This window comes from Ciconia boyciana, chromosome 21, assembly GCF_034638445.1.
Source record: "Ciconia boyciana chromosome 21, ASM3463844v1, whole genome shotgun sequence".
Lineage (NCBI taxonomy): Eukaryota > Metazoa > Chordata > Aves > Ciconiiformes > Ciconiidae > Ciconia > Ciconia boyciana.
Genome location: NC_132954.1, coordinates 5,573,533 through 5,592,266, shown reverse-complemented (window position 1 = coordinate 5,592,266; position 18,734 = coordinate 5,573,533). Strand labels below are relative to the sequence as shown.

The 18,734-nt window shown below is 50.9% G+C and overlaps 2 protein-coding genes across 8 annotated transcripts; one reads left to right on the top strand and one right to left on the bottom strand.

Moving 5' to 3' along the window:
* Window positions 1–11: 11 nt before the first annotated feature.
* On the top strand, window positions 12–8,208 carry RBBP4 (RB binding protein 4, chromatin remodeling factor). Of its 2 annotated transcripts, none has more exons than XM_072885310.1 (12): window positions 12–180; window positions 1,259–1,403; window positions 2,063–2,208; window positions 3,540–3,713; window positions 4,506–4,621; window positions 4,774–4,934; window positions 5,059–5,185; window positions 5,293–5,370; window positions 6,529–6,605; window positions 6,722–6,779; window positions 6,875–6,985; window positions 7,870–8,208. In XM_072885310.1, the coding sequence occupies exons 1-12, from the start codon at window positions 165–167 to the stop codon at window positions 7,933–7,935; spliced, it is 1,275 nt and encodes a 424-aa protein (XP_072741411.1). In that variant the 5' UTR covers window positions 12–164; the 3' UTR covers window positions 7,936–8,208. The 2 variants fall into 2 exon arrangements, with proteins under 2 accessions (XP_072741411.1, XP_072741410.1); XM_072885309.1 differs by having other exon boundaries at window positions 13–180; window positions 1,256–1,403.
* An 847-nt stretch (window positions 8,209–9,055) lies between these two features.
* On the bottom strand, window positions 9,056–15,679 carry SYNC (syncoilin, intermediate filament protein). Of its 6 annotated transcripts, none has more exons than XM_072885304.1 (5): window positions 15,497–15,679; window positions 14,833–14,925; window positions 12,731–14,012; window positions 11,260–11,408; window positions 9,056–10,021 (listed from the first exon to the last, which is right to left on the bottom strand). In XM_072885304.1, exons 1-5 carry the CDS (start codon window positions 15,538–15,540, stop codon window positions 9,958–9,960), a joined length of 1,632 nt encoding a protein of 543 aa, XP_072741405.1. In that variant the 5' UTR covers window positions 15,541–15,679; the 3' UTR covers window positions 9,056–9,957. The 6 variants fall into 6 exon arrangements, with proteins under 6 accessions (XP_072741405.1, XP_072741408.1, XP_072741407.1 ...); XM_072885307.1 differs by having other exon boundaries at window positions 14,833–15,043; window positions 15,497–15,636; XM_072885306.1 differs by lacking the exon at window positions 14,833–14,925 and having other exon boundaries at window positions 15,497–15,678.
* Window positions 15,680–18,734: the final 3,055 nt, after the last annotated feature.

The window sequence follows — 18,734 nt, the reverse complement described above, 5'->3', positions numbered from 1 at the left end:
CGGAGCGGCACGCAGCGGGGGCAGGAAACAATAGAGCCGCGGCCGGAGGGGTCCGAGCAGGGAGCGGAGGAACCGGCCGCCCGCCCGCCCGCCTCGCCCAGCCCAGCCCAGCCCAGCCCGCCCCGCCTCGCGCCCCGCAGCCGCCCCGCTCCACCCGCCCCGCCATGGCGGACAAGGAAGGTAGGGCTCGCGGCGCGGCGTGGCGCAGGCCCCGCGGCGCGGCCTCCTCCGCTCAGGGCTCCGTGAGGCGCGGGGTACGCACACCCTCCCCCCCCCCTCCGCCTCCCGCAACGGCCGCCGGTCTGAGGGGAGCGGGGGCGGCGCCGCCAGGGGGCGCGCGGGGGCGGGGCCCGCCGGCCTCCCCCGGGCCGCGCCGCCCGCCGGTCCCGCGGGCATGGCCCGCCGCGCCGCGCCGCTTCCCCTCGGCCCCGGGCCGCGCGGGGGAGGCCTGCGGCCCGTACGCATCGAGGCGGCGACGCCGCCCGGGGATGGGGGGGTGCGAGCCCTGCGCGGGGCCGGGTCCCTCTGTCCGCCCCCCCTCCCCCCCTTCGCCGTTTGATCCGTTCGTATCCGCGCCTGAAGGAGAGAGTTTGTATTTTCCGAGTAGCCCCGGTGTGCCGGTCGCCGGGTGGGCCGGTGTAGGTGGGGAGGGCCGCAGGAACGCCGTGCCCTCTGAAGGGTGTGGGCAGCTGCCTGCCTAGCGCAGACAAAGAGATGTCACCGGCCACACAGCCATGTTCCGTGGGTGTGCTCCCACAGGCCTTGCCGCGCTCCTTTGCTTTCTCCAGCGGAGGCTGGCAGCAGGTGGTACGAGCCGGTGTGTGAGAGAAACAAGGCAACAGAAGGAGCCGTGGAAAAGTGGATTTGGGGAGCTGGTAGTTCAAGGCTGCACCTGGACTCCTCTATTTAACAGCAGTTGCTGGACCTCCTGCGTTTAAACATCTTTACGATGCTGGGTTTCACCTCCACGGTACCCTGTGGCACCAAGTTTCAGAATTTTATTATGCTGCTTCTGTTGAGATGATGAAATTTGACAGTTAATATTAATTCTGAGCCTTATATCTAGAAACAAGGATTAGCATATGCAGCAGAGGTTTTCTTAATCATCTACTCCTATTGGAGTAGTCGTAACAGCAAACCAGGGTGTGATGTAGTTGGTTCTTTATTCAGTTTCCCACTCACAGTGTTGTGTGTACGTCGTAAATATATTCATAAAGGCTAATTGTATGCTTTTTAAAAAAAAAACAAACTTTAGCAGCCTTTGATGATGCAGTGGAAGAACGTGTGATCAATGAAGAGTATAAAATATGGAAAAAGAATACCCCCTTCTTATATGATTTGGTAATGACCCATGCTCTGGAATGGCCCAGCTTGACTGCTCAGTGGCTTCCTGATGTAACAAGGTAAACTGATCCTTTTGCTTTGTTTTTAAAGCAGAATAAATAGTGAATCTAGGATCACTTTTTGTTGAAGTAAGACAGTATGTGATTCCTTTCTGTCTTAAGTGCTTTTTGTACCCTTGCCTTGCCAACACCAAGTTGAGGACTATGAACACTAGAGAGATAATCAGTACAGACATTTTTAATTTGGGAAAATGTCTTCTATTGCTGAGAAGATATTTTCACACATTTGATTTCCATGTTTTTCTTATTCCAGCTTCACCCTCCCCTTTAGTAAGCAAAAACCTACTTAAAAATAGAGCTAGATATAATTTCTGTATAACCACCATTTTGTCCTAAGCTTCCATAACAATGTTCTGCTTGCAGTGAATGTTCGTGCCCCTCAGAGTTGTACTCGGGGGGAGCTGCTGAGGTCTCTTAAAGGAAGGTATGGGAGTGGTGGTCTGTCAGGGTGTTGTGCTGCGAGAATTTCGGGTTGAGATCTTGAGTTAAGATAAGAGATTTCTTCTGGAGGAAGCGAGTTTGGTGTTGGAGCAGGAGAGCGACGATAACTTTAAAGAGTGTTATTAGTGTTAGAAGCTGTCATCAAAAAATGTTGTAATCAGCTCAGTATTTGTGTAAACCCCTTCTTTTGTTTCTCATGTAACTCTCTTCCCTTGCAGACCTGAAGGCAAAGATTTCAGTATTCACCGGTTAGTCCTGGGGACCCATACTTCAGACGAACAAAATCATCTTGTGATAGCTAGTGTGCAGTTGCCTAACGATGATGCACAGTTCGATGCTTCGCACTATGATAGTGAGAAAGGAGGTAAGGGACCAAAGAGGTGGACCAGGGGGAGTTTTAACCATTTTTTCCTTCCCTTCTTAATAGAATATTTGTCTTTCCTTAAAGTTCAGGCAGCAAAGTTCAGATATTACTTCTAAACTAATCAATTTTTTTTTAAGCAGTACCCTTACCTAATAGACAAATACTGTGTTTTTGAATGTACGTAAAGTCTTAATAATATAATGATGAGAAAAGAAGGTGGCAGGCTTATTGCAAAAGTATGTGTGAAGGAAAACCTCACCCCTCCCTTTTTCTCATCAGGAACTGACATTGAATTTCATGGAGTACTGCTTATTGGTATTTTTATTATCACTTTTGCATTACATAAACTCTTCCAGTGAGAAAGTCACTCATGTAAAGAACACTTTATTTCAGAGGAGTGTAACGTTTCAAATGTTCTTCTCTTGTCTGAATTCTGCTGCCTGATAGTTGTGCCAGCTCCTCTTGGATAAAAAGATAATTGTGTTTTGTTTGGTATATCAGACTTGAATTCGATGCTTTCTGTAATCTTAGTTGACTGTCAGCATTGCTACAAGTTAGACATTTCTCATTTTTACTTGGTTGAATCAGTCTTTCTACTTGGTGAAAGTCCTTAATGATACAATGTTTGCTCTTCTTTTTGCCGCAAGCCTGGATTGTGCAATTAGTATTTTGATCTTTGGGCTTCTTAGAGTTATTCATGAACACAATGTTGTCTAATAAATATTTTATTTCTATTCTATTTTAGTATTTCTCAAAAATATACTACAATTTAAAAACAAAACAAACAGCACCCCCCCCCCTCTTTTTGCCAGAATGGTGCTGTGCAATTTTGTGAAATACTAGTTACTGTGACTTACTTACAAAGATAAGGTCGCTTTAGCAAGTTGTGTTTTTGTTTATTACAGTCCCATATCTTAAATGCGGTGCAGCAATTTGTTTTTACCAGAACTTTGTCTATTCTGCAGTGCTGAATTTTGTTATATTTGAAAGTGCCATTACAGCACATCTGTTTCAAATGCACGACACATCTTCCTTACAGATGAGAGTTTCAGATATGATAAATTTGGGGCTTGTGTTGTTAAATTTGAAATAGTAAAAAGTTTTCGGGAAAAAGTGGTCTTTAACTTAGCCAAAGTCCTGATATTTTGATGTTACAAATACAGATGTTTAAAACAACATGGCATTTGAAAACTGGATTCTTTCAGTTACAGTTGTTCTTGTGACTATCTTTCAAAATAAGTGCTTGGTAGTACCAGTAATTGAGTCTGGATCTTTGCGTCTTTGATCTGAAACTGGCTTATTATTTAAAACTACTAAATTCTTATTTCCAGAGTTTGGAGGCTTTGGGTCAGTTAGTGGAAAAATTGAAATTGAAATCAAGATAAATCACGAGGGAGAAGTGAACAGAGCACGTTACATGCCACAAAACCCATGTATCATCGCTACGAAGACTCCATCCAGTGATGTCCTTGTCTTTGATTACACCAAACACCCTTCTAAACCAGGTGTCTGCTTCTTTGTTATTTCTGTGCTTCAGAGATGAGCCAGCCCTTCCTTAAGAAAAGGTTGATGTAGTGAAAAAGAGGTTTAAAAGTTTTGTGGATTGCATATAATTTGTGATTTTAGGGGAAAGTAGGTATTTAGTGTAAAAGGTTATTATATATGAAGCTTAAACATATATATCAAATATATACCAATAGAAAGGTATGCTGCTTTTCCTGTTGCTGTTTTACTGCATGTTTTGTCATGTCACTGTATGTGTTCGTATTTGGGGTGGTGGAAGGTGGCTTTTTGGAAACTATATGATTTGCTGGGTAGTTGAGCTGTTGTCCTGATAATCCTGTAAGGATATTAAGAGTTGTTTACCGATGAACTCGTCAGGATCGTATAGGGTAACTAGTTCTGCCACTTGCGGGGAGGATCAGAAGTGCCTTTCTCACTTTCAAAGTGCAGTTGGAGATGATGAGAGAAAGAAAAATACTGCAGATACTATAGCACTAATTTAGAATGGACCACTGCTAGGCCATCCAGCCAATAAAAAAAAAATAGCAGCTTGGAAAAATCTGCAATGTGCTTTTATTAAGCTAAGAAGACAAACTGCTCTGTGTTGTCTCAGTGCATTCTGTTTTAATAAGGTGATTCTTCAGCTGGGGAAAATGCTCAAAAGGATAGAGAGGGATCCTGTTGAAAATGTCAAAGCAAAGTTTAGTAAAGCACAGTGGAACTTAATGCCAGGTATTCCAGGATGTGCTGGAAATTATACTAGGCACCGGAGTTCTTATGCCGCCTCCTTACAGACCCTTCTGGAGAGTGTAACCCTGATCTGCGTCTTCGTGGACACCAGAAGGAAGGTTATGGGCTGTCATGGAACCCAAACTTGAGTGGGCATTTGCTTAGTGCTTCTGATGATCATGTGAGTACTTTAAATATAGCTGGGGTACAGTCTGCACTTTGTGTCCCTTGGCAAAGGTCAAAAATGTTTGGTTTTGAGGGGAAGGAGGTAGGGGAGGTAAAGAGAATGTCTGTCTAAAGATGCAATTTCTAAAAAATTTTATTTTTTTAAAGACCATTTGCTTGTGGGATATTAGCGCTGTTCCAAAAGAAGGCAAAGTGGTGGATGCAAAGACCATCTTCACAGGGCATACAGCAGTGGTGGAAGATGTATCTTGGCACCTGCTTCATGAATCTCTTTTTGGATCTGTTGCTGACGATCAGAAGCTCATGATGTAAGTGGGGTAATGTCTTCAGAAACTGAGTGCTTCTGTCCCTCTTGCTTTCCCATCTGCTCCGTAGTCCCGCAGTAAAATGGGAGAGAAACCTTTGTTTCAATTCCACGTTTTCCCCTTACAGCTGGGACACTCGGTCAAACAACACCTCCAAACCTAGCCATTCAGTGGACGCTCACACAGCTGAAGTCAACTGCCTCTCTTTCAATCCCTATAGTGAGTTTATCCTGGCTACAGGATCAGCTGACAAGGTACGTCTGCCTTGAACTTGGAACATACTCGTTTAGTTTCTGATGTGTAAATGTGGATGTATATAGTCGTTACTTCAACAAAAAATGTTTTTATATTTTTTTCCTAGACTGTTGCTCTATGGGACTTGAGGAACCTGAAACTGAAGTTGCACTCCTTTGAATCACATAAAGATGAAATATTTCAGGTATAACAAAGTGTCTTTATCTTTTATGCATGTAGACTTAGTTCTACTTAGGTGTCTGGAAAAAACGAAAAACATTCTTTTCCACTCTACATTTTTATTAAATGTACTTGCACTTAAAAACTCATATATTCTTTTCTCTCATCTGCTTATAATTTTCTGGCTTATCGCTGTGGAGCTGTATAGCGCTCTGTGTGGGGTAGAGCTCCAGTACAGATAAGAGTGTGCAGAAAGCCAGGGGCAGAACGTAACAAGGAAATGGTCGAGATCTTTAACCACAACAGAAGGGTGAAATGCTAGCAGTACAGAGTAAATGTAAATTATTCATGGCAGCAGATTGAAGCAGGAAGGCACAATGAAATGGCTGCAGTGTTCTCATCTTCTCAACTTGGTCCTGTAGGAAGGCTTTAGCCAGTACCCGTTAAAGGGGATCACCGGAACATCCTGTGACAACGAACAATTGCTAATTTTGCTGGTGTAAATATAGAATGTTAACATCACTGGTAGCACGTGCTTAGCAGATATTTCCAATCTCCAGCTCATGCCTTACTCAGAAGAAAAATATGTAGACATTTTTTCATAGGAGGATTATTAGTTAAGACTGTAGTTACCTCTAAATAAAATTACACATGGAATCTTGAAATGTCGGGTTAGCGTGCAGAATGATGTGTTCTTTTCTAATCCTGTGATCCTATTAAGTGGTATGTTTTGGCGAGATTTATCGCCAGCAGAAGTAGTAAATGTGAGCTTTTGGGCAGTTAAGCTTAATTACAGTGATTTCTTTTCATGTGTAGACCGTACCTACTACTTAAGGAATCCGTAGTTTATATTTGTGCAGTCCTTATCAAGCTAAGGAGCAGCTAATATCCTTGAGAGCTGTTTGCACTTCATAACACGTGGCCTTTGTTAGAGGAAAGGTACCTTTTGGTGCTCAAATGGTACCTTTTTGGTGCTCAAATGCGTTGTTAGTGTATGAGTGTTCACAAACTTACCTCCTGTGTTAGAATGTTATTATTGGGCATATTCATATTTCAAGTTCATATCCATGTGAATTGTCATAGAGCTTTAATGATACAAAATACAGCAGTGTGTGTTGTGAATGTCTGTCATGTTACAGCTTCTTAAAACTAACTTATTTTCTAATTTCATCCCTGTCTGTAGGTTCAGTGGTCTCCCCATAATGAAACTATATTGGCCTCCAGTGGCACTGACCGCAGGCTAAATGTTTGGGACTTGAGGTAAATCCCAAATTAGTCGCGTTGTCCTGATGAAATATTGATGAATTGCATCACACTTCAAAAAAACTAAACAAACAACCCCCCCACCTTTTCATTTTTCTTCCCTTTTTTTTCAGTAAAATTGGAGAAGAGCAGTCCCCTGAAGACGCTGAGGATGGTCCCCCAGAGCTGTTGGTAAGTCTTTCGAATCTCATTGATTGTTTTGACCTATTCTTCATCTCTGCAATGTAGATTTGAAAACATTCCCCTTTTTGTTTCCCCAATACTAGTTTATTCATGGTGGTCATACTGCAAAGATATCTGATTTCTCCTGGAATCCCAATGAACCCTGGGTAATTTGTTCTGTATCAGAAGATAATATCATGCAAGTCTGGCAAATGGTAAGTTGCTTGGGAAGGTGCAGGAAGTGGCAGATGTGAGATGGTGCTGAACTGCCTGCGTTTCGGCATTCCTGGTTTTATTTACAGCTCTCTTATGACTTGCTTTGTAGCACTGCCTAAAGCTCAAAGGGATAGTGAAATCCACTTTAGGTTTGGTCAAAACAATGGTTTACAAATACTCAGAAGCTGTTTTGTGTTTCTCATGATTTGAAACAAAAGAAAGTACTGGTATAGAAGGGACGAATTTGCTTCTACCTTTGAATGAAAACAGTGTGTGTGAGAACCAAAGATGAAATTAAGGTTTCTGTTAGTTATTGTCTTAAAGAATGAAATCTTTGCAAATGATATAAATGTCCTCCTGAAGATGGAGCCGGGTGGTGGTGAATAGGAAAAGTTTGCTGACCCTACATTACTAGCTGCTGAAGGTTTTGGAAAAAAAACCTTGTATCGTTTGAATAACCTTTGACAAGACAATACTCTTAAGGGTTTTTTTAATCTATAAATTGGTTCACAGGGGCTTTGTTCTTAGCAGCCTTCCATATAGTTCTTTTGGAAGGTGCTGCTGCTAAGTAGAGGATCTGCTAAAGGTATACACAGTAGTCTGTTAATTGAAGTCTTGCAGTGGTCTCTACTTTAAGAAAGCAGATTTCCATAAGCTACAGTAACTTAAAGGGTACTTACGAAATGTTTTGGAGACATGGCAGTTATGAGAAAGGTCGTTTGTGTTGCTTCTTTAATGTTCAACGGCCTTGAGGGATCAGGGATGGGCAATATATATCTGCAGATGAAAAACTGCCACAACTTCTTGAAGTGTTCTAGCAGATGGAATCCTGTTCAGTGTGGTGGTTAAATGCTTCTTTGGTTCCTCCATCTCTGTCTTGCAGGCGGAGAACATATATAATGATGAAGACCCTGAGGGAAGTGTGGATCCAGAAGGTCAAGGATCCTAGATGCCAACCTTTTCCTGTTTTTAGTCTTTTTCCTTCTCTTCCCTCTCAACCCTGATATTGACTTAACACTGGTTTTGAGACACACGTAGACTTTGTGTTCAGCCATCCTTCTGTAGATACCATCAACAGGCTTTTTAACCCAGACAGTGAGTACTCCCTAAGCAAAGGGCTTAGCCCGACTCAGCTGGTACCGTGCTGTAGCTCCTTGGTCAGATTTCCTACAGCAACCTCCTGCGTATAGGGCTGGCTGTCCCATTTTAGCTGCTTTCATCACACAGAGCTAACCTGGTTTTGTTGTTGTTTTCTTCTTCTGTCTTTAGCTTGCTACAGCTGCGGGCTTTTGCCTAATTTAAACAAAAGTTAAATCGGTAGAGCTGCCAGAGTATGCTTGAGCCACTGGAGATGATACAAGTGTTAATCCACTGGCAGTTCAGAAATGGAGTGTGGAAGGTCTTGTCCTCTTCAGTACAACTCAGAAGTCTTGGGATTCCTTTAGTTAATCTGTACCTTGTGGATTTTGCTGCCTCTGCAGATACAGAACAGAGTTGGAGATTCTGACTTGAACTGAAATTAAATATCTTTCTATATTTCTTGGTCTCTACTGGTAATTCTGGGTTTTTCATTCCTTCCTTCCTTCCTTTCCCTTTTCTCCCGTCTGCTGAGCGACAGCGGTTTGGATTCATTAGCTATTCCTGCAGAGCATTGTTCACCTTCCATGTATTTTGCTCTATTGTGTGTTTCTTGAGCTGTGTTTTCACATATATTTCTTTCCTTTCTGTGAAATGGTTTTTAAAACTTGGGGCCACCAAGTTGTAAAGGTGTATGTTTTTACCAACTGATGTACCACAGATGGCATGCCCGGTAACCTAAAACAGCATTGGTAGCTGGTATCTGTAAAGCAAATTAAACGTGGATGAACTACCTTTTTTTAGGAGTTAGTCCTTGACCACTAGTTCCTGCACATCTTCCACTAGAGTGTCCTGTTCCACCAGCAACCTGTTACTCTCCATGCTCCTCATGACTAATTGCGTGTAAGTGCTTCAGATGGAATAAATTTTTTCTACATAAATGCTGTGTACCTATGATTTCTGTGTTGATATTTTCCTTCTGCATTAACTACTTTCTCCAGGGTAAACTGTGCCTCTTCAGAAAGCAGAGAAAGCAAGGGCATAGTCCCTACCCACATGTGTCCTGTGAGACTAGGTGCTGGTATAGATACTCTGTAGTTTGTGACGTGGACGCTTCTCCCCTTCTTGTTTCTGCTGCTTTCTTTGTGAAATGAGTAATATCCCCAAATAGTCAAGAATGCACTGAACTGTGCCTTCTGTCTCAAGTGTGCTGCTCTCTGGATTTTGGGTCTGCCTTTAGCCCTCGCCACAGACCTTTTTTTGTTTTTCTGTAGCATGAGTAGTCAGATACCTTACAAGTACCTTGCCTTGACACACACGCCTGTTATTTTTCTCTTTGAGACGCAGCTTTGAGAATTAAAAGGATCCTTAAACTCCGACCTTTATTTTCAGTGTGAGACTTTATATAAAGTGGAAACCTATTATCCACAAACTAGTTTCTGTGGCCCACGGTGGAGCATGTCACAATACAGCAGAGACCCTTGAAATACAAAAGAAAATCCTGTTAAAAGGAAGAAGCTTCTCTTGCATGTAAACTTTAAAAATCAAACCCCCTAACACTGGCTTCCAGAACAATACCTTCTGTGCAGGCTTATACAATCCACCTATGGAACAAGACAAGATACATTTTTCCAAACACAGCAAAACATACATCTGTTATTCTTCATATATGTCCATTGTTCAGTGCAAGTATTATTTTCTCTGCTCCTCTGTGGAAAAGCAGTTTTAGTACACCATTAACAGCAGCACCTTGAGAAATACACACAAGTGGATGATTGTCTGTATTCCTAACGTCAGGCAGCTGCTGTGCATCAGGCAGGATAAGCAGCAAGAGATGTCCCCTGCAGAGGCCTCTGTCCCTTATTTTGCTACAAAGAGGAAAAGTCCATCGTTCCTAACAGTCCTGGTCTGCTTTTTCTTCTGATTTGCAAAGGTGCCCGTAGATTTCTAAGCAGCTCCTGTATGGGTAGAAAGTAAATTTAGGCTACTGAATATTCACATAAAGTACTCCGGTTGGAGAAGACTGGGAGGGGGGGCAGATGCTATTTCTGAAAAACATTCTTTCTTTTCACAGTATGGAAGAAAAGTAATTAGGAAACACTTAAAAACTGGCTCAGTACGTGGTCTTGTGAGCGTGCGGACCCAGCCTAACCCTTCCAGAGCCCTTGGCAAACAAACTAGCTTTAACAGAAGGGAATGTAATTTTTGGTGTGAGCTGCAGGAGACGGCAGCTCGGAGCCGTACTTAACTCTGAGGTCCCCGGTGCAAATGTGAAACTTAATGAGGTGTCCTGACATAGGAGAAGCCTTGCACGCTATCGCTTCCAGGGACAGCAATTTGTAGATTGCCAGGAGTTAAGGGACTGTGCTGCTGCACCCAGGCTTAAATATTGGTCTGTGATTTAGATGTGTGATTTAGGACCACAAGCAGCAAAGACATGGGGTTGTTGGGATCTGGTCTGAATCGTAAATGCGGTTACTCTTGTTAATATGTCTTGGAATGGCTGGTGACATGACAGGCTGAAAGAGAGATCTCTTCCCTTGTGCTTACCATGCTAAATTCTTACCTGAATAAAAGAAAACTATACCTATTTGTGGTAGGGGATATCCTGTGGTGTGCTTGCATGAGGAGGTTTGAGTGGAGAAGGGGAAAAAAGAATACTGGAGTAACAGTGAAGCTACAGAAAATGGTTAAGACTGTGTACAGCTGAGATTGGAGTAACACAACAACACAATGTTTGGTGAATAAAATAGCCCACAAACTTACGGACATTTTCTGGAGCTTTAAAAAATCCCGTGTAATAAAGAAGACCTGAGTGAAACCAGCAGTAGAGAGTGACAACCAGAAGATAGTTCTCTCGTTGAAGAGCATCCGCAACGGTGTTTCCCAAACCTAAACCTCAGCTCCTTTCCACATATTCCTAAGGAAACCAGCACTTCGTTTTAAGTTGCCATGCCTGCTTCTTGGAAAGCAACCTCCCATCCTCATGTGCAGGAATTTCCACCAAATCCCTATTTGCTGGATGGCAAAAGGTCTGGAGTTCCCGCTGTGCTGCCCTACCAGACCCCTTGCTCACACAGCGGCCACGTGCCCAGGGACCAGGAGCAAAAGCCCGCAGTGTCCGATAGCTGTGTGACCACCAGCCTCTCTTCTCCACCATCCTCCTCCTCCCAGCCCTTCCCCAGCCCCTCCGCACCGCAGGGACGAGACACAAACGGACTTGTAGATGGAGAGCTCCTGGTGGAGGCTGGTCCTCAGCTCCTCCAGTTCCTGATTCTTGCGCTGCTGGAGCTGGACCCCGTTCTTCAGCTCCTTCAGCCTGTCTTCCAGCTCCTCAACCTGTTCCTGGGGAGTGAGAAGACACGAGTGGATTAGCCGGGGGAGGAAGGCTGTGTCAGTGCCCGCGCTCAGCTGCTGCCCATACTCTCATGGGGGGATCTGCCTGTCGATGGTGTTGGTCTGGACGAAGTGCAGCCAGGCTGATGGCTGGCCAGCCACCATCTTAAAAAAACCTCTGTAAAAAAGCTTTGTTTTATTACAAAGGTGGGAGCTTGGGCTAGGATGTGATGCGTTGGGTCCTTAGGCTTCTCTTGGCCGGTTGGTTTTGTCCCCTAGACTACTTTGTGTGTATTTTGAGAAGCTGCCAGTGCTGTATAAACCTATGAGTCAGGAGGAGATAAACAAGGAATTTGGGAAAAAGAAAACCTGGAGGCACATCAGGGATGCCCCAAAGTCCTGTCCTCCAAGGGAGAGCGGACCCTGAAATCCAAGACGAGCAGTGTCGCGGGCGCTGGTGTCCTGGTCCCCGGCTCAGCGGGGAGGAGAAGCGATGGAGGGGGGACGCCACTTTCCAGAAGCTGCTCAGAGCCAGGCTGGGAGGAGGCAGCGATTACGAGCCGAGAACAGGGAGTGTTGAAACGGGGGAGATTAATAGTGGAGCCTCTTTGCCAAATGTGCTCTTGTAGATATTGAATTGCCTTGTCCCTCAGGACAAGGTGCCGGGGCCGGGGGGGAGATGCCTGGCGCAGCCAGAAATAACCCTCTCGGGAGGCAGCCCGGCCCCTGGGCTGCGGGCACAGGAGGTGAGACCCTTCCTGGCAGTGGGAAGGGCAGGATCTGCCCCAGCAGGGCTGGGCTTTTAAAGAAAAGCCACCTTTATTTAAAACTGACTTTTCCAAGCGCCTTAGCTCAGCCCCCGTGCTAGTACGAGCTGCGGGAAACGCGCGGTGCCTGTGCTCAGCAGCATCACTCAGCTCTGCCACCAGCCCGCTCAGGGAAGGAAACCCCCCCGTCCCCTCTGCCTCATCCCTGCTCGCTGGGGTCATTTCCGAGGGACAGGTCAAAACCAAGTGAGAATATAATCAGGAGAAACCTTTTTTTCTGGCAGCTCATCAGGTGAAGCCCCAGCACTTTGCCACCGCATCCCTGTAACCTCGGGTTTGCCCTACACCCAGGGGCTGCTGCTTCGTCTGGCCTGTGCCAGGGCGGGGGATGCTTTTGACTTCAACCAGCAGGAGATATTCCACCTCCTTACCCCCCTCATCCACCCCATTCCTCCCGTTGGCCCTAGGAGCAAGACCTTCAGCATCTACATTTCACCGGCCGCAAAGAACGACTCCCACTCTCTAACTAAGAGGGTGCGAGGGGTGCCCAGCCGGGGCGCGTACCCGGTACTGCCCGACCTCTTCATCCCGCTTCTGCTTGACGAGGACGATCTGCTCCTCCAGGCTCCGGTTCTGCAGCCGCAGCCGGCTCACCTGCCCCTGCAAGGGCCGCAGGGCTTCCTTCATCCCCTGGATCTCCCCCTGCATCTCCTGCAGCGCCTTCGCCCCTGCCTCGCGTCTCTCCAGCAGCCGCAGCAGTTGGGGCTCGTAGTGCTCCTCCAGACCCCGCCGGCTCTCTGCCACGAAGCTCTCGAACTCCATGGAGAGCCGGCGGCTCTCCTGCAGGTACAGGTTATCCTGCCGAGACGGTGGTGTCTCCAGCCGTTGCCTCAAAACCTCTTTCTCCTTCTCGCAGGTCTCCTTCAGCTGGGACAGTTCACTGGAGAGCTGCCCAGCCTGGGTCTCCAGCTCGCCCCGGTAAGCGGCGTACTGGGAGAGGTCGTGCCGCCGGCTCTCCAGCTGGTACTGGCAAGCCACGCACTCCTTTGTCACCTTGAACAGCTTCTGCTTGATCTGCCGGATCTCATCCTTCAGGTTGTCCCTCTCCAGCTCCACCTTGGCCAGCAGCCGGCAGGCCGCCTGGATCTCCTCGTGGGCATGGCGGATCTCCTGCAGTGCCGGCTCCCGGAGCAGGGCGAGCTCTGCGATCAGGCTGTCTCTCTCTTCCTCCAGCTGCTCCACGGCTTCGATGCACTCTTGGAAGTAGTCCCCCAGCTCTTCGAGGGTGAGGCACTGATGCTCTGCGCCATCCGCGTCCAGGGGACTGCCTGCCCCCTCTGCATCCATATCCAGCGGGATCCCTGCCCCGTCTGTGTCCGCTTCGGCTGGGATCCCTGCCCCATCTGTGTCCATGTACAGCGGGATCCCTACTCCATCTGCGTCCACGTCCAGCGGGATCCCCATCCCACCTGCATCCACCTCCAGTGGGATCCCTGCCCCATCCACATCCAGTGGGATCCCTACTCCCTCTGTATCCACATCCAGCAGGATTCCTGCCACGTCCACATCCAGCGGGATCCTGGCCCTGGCTGCGTCCTCGTCCAGCTGGGGCCCTGCCATGTTTAGCTCCAAGGAAGCATCCCCGCCGTCTGCCTGCAGCTCCTGGCAGGCATCTGGGCTGCCCCTGTGCAGGGGCGTCACCCCCACACCCACGGCTGGGTCTAACGAGCTGTGCAAAAGGTCTGGGTGCGGAGCGGTGCCTGCAGCCGCTCCCTGCGGGGCTGAGGATGCTCTGGCTTCATCCAGCTGCAGCTCTGGAGGGGGCTCGGGCTCTGCCATCAGGTCCCTGGAAAGGAAAGGACATGTGAACCAGAGAAATGAGTCTAACAGGTCCCAGCCCTTCCTCTCCGCCCTGCGAGACGCCGGTGCCCTGCAGCAGGCTGAGCTGGGGGTGCTCTCGCCACGGCCGCGTTGCCGTGTCTGTCCCCATGTCACCCAGGGGCTGTGCAAACCGGGCAGGGCTGCCCTTGCACGCTCTGATGACAACTTCAACCCAAACCGTCGGCTTTGGCATGGGCCAAAACAGGGAAGAAAACCCTCTAAAAGTGACTGAGGAACCCTGAAACCGAGACCCTGAAACCGAGCGCTACGCCGGTGCCAATGGGAACTGCCCACCGTGTCGTGGCTGATCTACCCCAGCGGCACCAGTGTGACTGGCGAGATGAGAGGGTAGCTGCCGCGCCCGTGCCAAAAATCTCGCACCTGGGGGGTCGCACACACCGTGCACTGCCGACGTGGGCACTTCCAGTAAAACTTGCCGGGATTTTAGCAATGTGGCATAACCTCACGGCAAGGGAATGTGCTGCTAAAGCACAGGCGGGCTCCAGGATGGCCGAGATGGAGTAAAGCACCACACACACAGCGCCCGAGCAAGCGGCAGCTTCTGCAGCAGGAGCCTGGCGAGCTCCACTTTGCAGAGTCATCCGATCCCATCATTATCCCCAGCCCCGGTACCTGCAGCTGCCACCACAAAATACTCGCGTCTCACATTTGCCCGGCTGCTATTTGGGGTAGGATGGAGAGGACAACCCTCGGGGATGAGCTGGAGCTTTTCCTGCCACTTCCAGGAGCCGGGGCCGGTGGGTTTGGTGGGAGGATGCTCTCACCTCCCGGCCACGTCGCTGAGCTCATGTCTAGTCATCCCCCAAGGAATGAGCACAGGCTGGCACTCGCAGGCAGCCCTCGGCTCGCGGCAACGGCTTTAAGGAAAGAACTGATTTTCACTGATACTTTCTCTCCTAATAAGGTAGTTTTCGGCAGCGATGACACATCGCAGCCTCGGACCCAACGGCCCGTCCGCTGCAGAGGGGGCAGCGCCTGGAAAGGTGAGAAAAGGGCTCTGCTTCATTTTTCCTTGCCCTCCTCCGGTGCCAGCACTTATTTTTCAAGGTTCTCGCCTCTGCTTTGCATCCAGCAGCGCGGGACAGGAGGACGGCCGTCCCGCCCTCGCAGCGGGGCGCGGGGGCTCGCTCCCACCCACCACCCCTCGTCCCAGAGCCCCCCAGGTGGGCAGCACTTCTGGGTACCCCAGAGGGGCCATTCCCACCCCCCCAACACTCCTGAGGGTCCAGGGATGCCCCCAGGCTGCTAAACCTCAACTCCCCCCACCCCATCGCCGCACCCCAGGCTTTGGCAGCCCCCTCGCCTGCCCCACGCCCCCCACCTCGCCAAGGGTCCCGCACCCACGGAACCCCACGGCACCCACGGAACCCCACGGCAGATGCCACCCCCTTCTCCGCTCCCCCCTGCTCGCCCCGGGAGGGCTCTTACCTTCCTCCCCCGGAGCCCAGCGCCTCCGGCTCTGCGCTGCACATGGGCTTAGCATGGGGCGGGGGGGGGTTATTAATAAACAGGGCTGGAAATCAGACTCCCCGGAGCAGCCGCTTCGCCCGGCCACCGCCTGCAGTGCCAGCTGCGGGCGGCTGCCTCCCTCCGCCCCGGAGAGGAGGAGGAGGAGGAGGAGGAGGAGGAGGAGGGCGGGGAAGGCCAAGCCGCCTGCATCCCTGGCAGAGGCAGCCGCAGGGGCTGGCTGCAGCCAGCCCGCATCCCTGGGGAGCATCCCCAGCAGCCCCCCCATCCCACTCCGGCTCTTCCCACCCGGGATTTAAAGTGGACGTTTGCTTTCTGCAGCCTCAAACCCTCCCGTCGTGCTGGGGGCTCTTTCCCAGGAGCCGTGGGGCCCCATCCCGCCGGGGTGCTGGGCAGGGTGTGGGGGGCCGGGGTGGGGACAGCGGGGTGCCCGACCGGTGTCCCCTGGGGCTGCGCGGGGTTCGCCTCCAACGCGGGCGGCTGGAAGGGGAAACGCGGGAGGACGCAGCGCATGGCCGCCAAACGCTGCGGGCCTCATCCTGTGCACGGGGCGGGGTGCTCTGTGGGGCGCTGGCCGCGCTCCCCTTGGTATTTATTAAAACATATTAATGTATTAAACACCAATATCTCAGGGGTCTTTAGGTGCCCCAGGCTGGCCCTGCAAACACCCCAGTAAGGGCAGAGTGCAGCCTCCACTTCCCCTTCCACCCATAATCCCATCCCTGCCTCCCCTTTCCCCGCTGTTTTGGGGATGGAGACGGTGGCGTTTCGCTCCGCAAAGCCCGGCGGTGGCCGTGGCCGTGCTCCCGGGCCCCTGGCAGGGACGCTGCCCTCGCTGCTGCCCTCGCTGCTGCCTTCGCTGCCCACAGATGTGGTTTTCCACCTCTGCTCACCCACCATCCCCACAGCTCTGCTTTCCTGCATGCCCGTCCCCATCCTCCCCACCCCACGGCACCCTAAACCAACCCTTTGGCTGCTATATTATTAGTATATATTTATATAAAATACTTATTTTAGATATATTGCCGTGTTGGCACAGGTGCAACAGCCCAGGGTGGTGACATGGCCAGTGGGCTCTTGGCCTGGCCGCCCCCCGCGGTATTAGAGCCGACCGAGCCTACCTCTGCCAGGGCCTGATCCTGCCCGCTGCCGCCGCGGCTCAGGAAGTCGGCACTCGCCGCTCAGGAAGTCGCCAGCTTACGTGCCCCAAAATCGCCCAGCAACGCGCACCACAACTTGCAACATCGCCCAGTGCCACCCCATCCCCGCGTCACCGACATCGTCACCGACACCTTGCCCATGCCTTGCTTGCCGCTGGGCTGCCGAAATCAGGTTTAAAATAACTGCGCGTGTCCATCTCCTGGGAACAGAGCTTTAAAAGGAAGAGGGAGATTTGGGTGGGTTTTTTTCTTTTTTTTTTTTTTATTTTTGATCCTGTTGCTTTTTTCAGCACGACCCACCTTTTTTTTCTCTTTTTTTTCCATGAAGCGCCTCTATTTGTGCTGAGACTTTTGACTCAATAGGAGAGGAATGCTGTTAATTCACATAAGTTGCGTGTATAAATATATATCTAGAGCTGAAACTGCCAAGGGGAGAAACCTGCAGGTCGTGTGGGCTGGGTCCAACAAACCCATGTAGGGGATGGAGGGGATGCCGGCAGCGGCGCTGCCGAGCCCGGGCTGGGGTTTATCTGATGAGCTGCCAAGGGCAGGGTGGGGATTGAAAAGGCTCAGCTGTTCTCCGCTCCGAAAGAGGATACCCCGGCCCCGGCCCCGGCGCGGGGCTGTTTTGTGGATATAACCAGGCAACGGCCAGCTCAGGTGTCAGCGACCGGACCCCGACGCATTCGGCAGAGCCTGGCCGGCCGTGGGCACGCACTGGGTTGGGCTGGCATGGAGAGACGCCGTCGTGTGTGAACCGGCGTGGACTTTGCTCCGGTAAACAGAGCTGGCGGGGAGTTATCGGTGGCGCTGCCGGAGGGGAAAGCAAAAGGCAGGAGAGCGAGAGATGAAATGTTCCGGCTGTTGGAATAAATGGTGGCAGCTCTGGTCGCTGCCCTGCCCCGCCACCGCGGAGCTCCCGGCACGGACCCGGCGAGCGGCTGAAGGGCGTCGTGGGGAGCAAGGAACGGCTGTGGGTCACTTTGTCTCCCCTCCGGTGACCTGGTGCTGGTGTTGCCGTCCCCCTTCCCGGTGGATTTTTCCTTCCCGTCATGCATGGCAGATCTGCCCCAAGGGCAGGGACGGAGCTGGCACCGCGGCCTCGCCACCCTGGCACCGCTGTCTCGGCACTGCCACCCTGGAATCGCCACGGCAGTGCCATGGCTCCGTCCCCATGCTGTCCCCCCACAATCTTTAGGGAGAGGTTTGAGGTACCAGGGAGGGCTGCCCAGCTTCGGGGCCTCCATGGCCAGAGGCTCCAGCAGCGCTGGCGGCACCGTGGGGTGCCCAGCCTGCCCAACCCCAACGTCGATGGGATTTAGCAGTGGCGAACCTGGGCAACACTGCCAGCTCAGCGTCCTCCGCATGCAGCTCACCGCGGCTCCGCTTGCCGAGGGTGCGGGGGGTCGGGCTGCGGCAGGGTGAGGGGTGCGGATCCCCCTGTGCACAGGAGCTGCAATCTGATCTCAGGGGGAAGGTGTGATTCATTGCCGGGGCCAGGAGCGCTTCCAGGGACGGATCCTGGTTCAGAGGGCGGCAGCACCGTGTGCCCGCTCCTGCCCTGCCCTCACAAAGTGGTCCCTTCACCCCAGGCGCCCGGATGAAGCCAAAGCGGCCGTGGCTGCGTGGGGATGGCAGCCGGGGGCATTCGCCCAGGCCTGGGAGGTTGGATGCCACTGGCCCCTTGGGAACAGCCTGGCTCGCTTTGCCTCCTGCCTCAGTTTCCCCCGCTGGGGGTGGCCCCCGCCTTGGGGTCCACCATCAGCAGTGATGCAGGGGTGCCATGGGGATGCCGCTGTGGGGGCCGGCACAGGGTGAGCACCGCGGCCGAGTCCCAGGAGCTGGCACCTGTGGGTTCATCACGGACCCGCCATGGAGATGCCGGACCTGTCGCAAAACTCCCGGTGCACCGGCCTGGGCAAAGAGGCTTAGGATAGATCCTGCGAGAGGGAGGCAAGGTCACCCAGCGGGGCCAAAAGAGGAGGAGGAGGAAGAAGAGGAGGAGGAGGAAGAGGAGTGCAGCCTGGGCATGTGCCCAG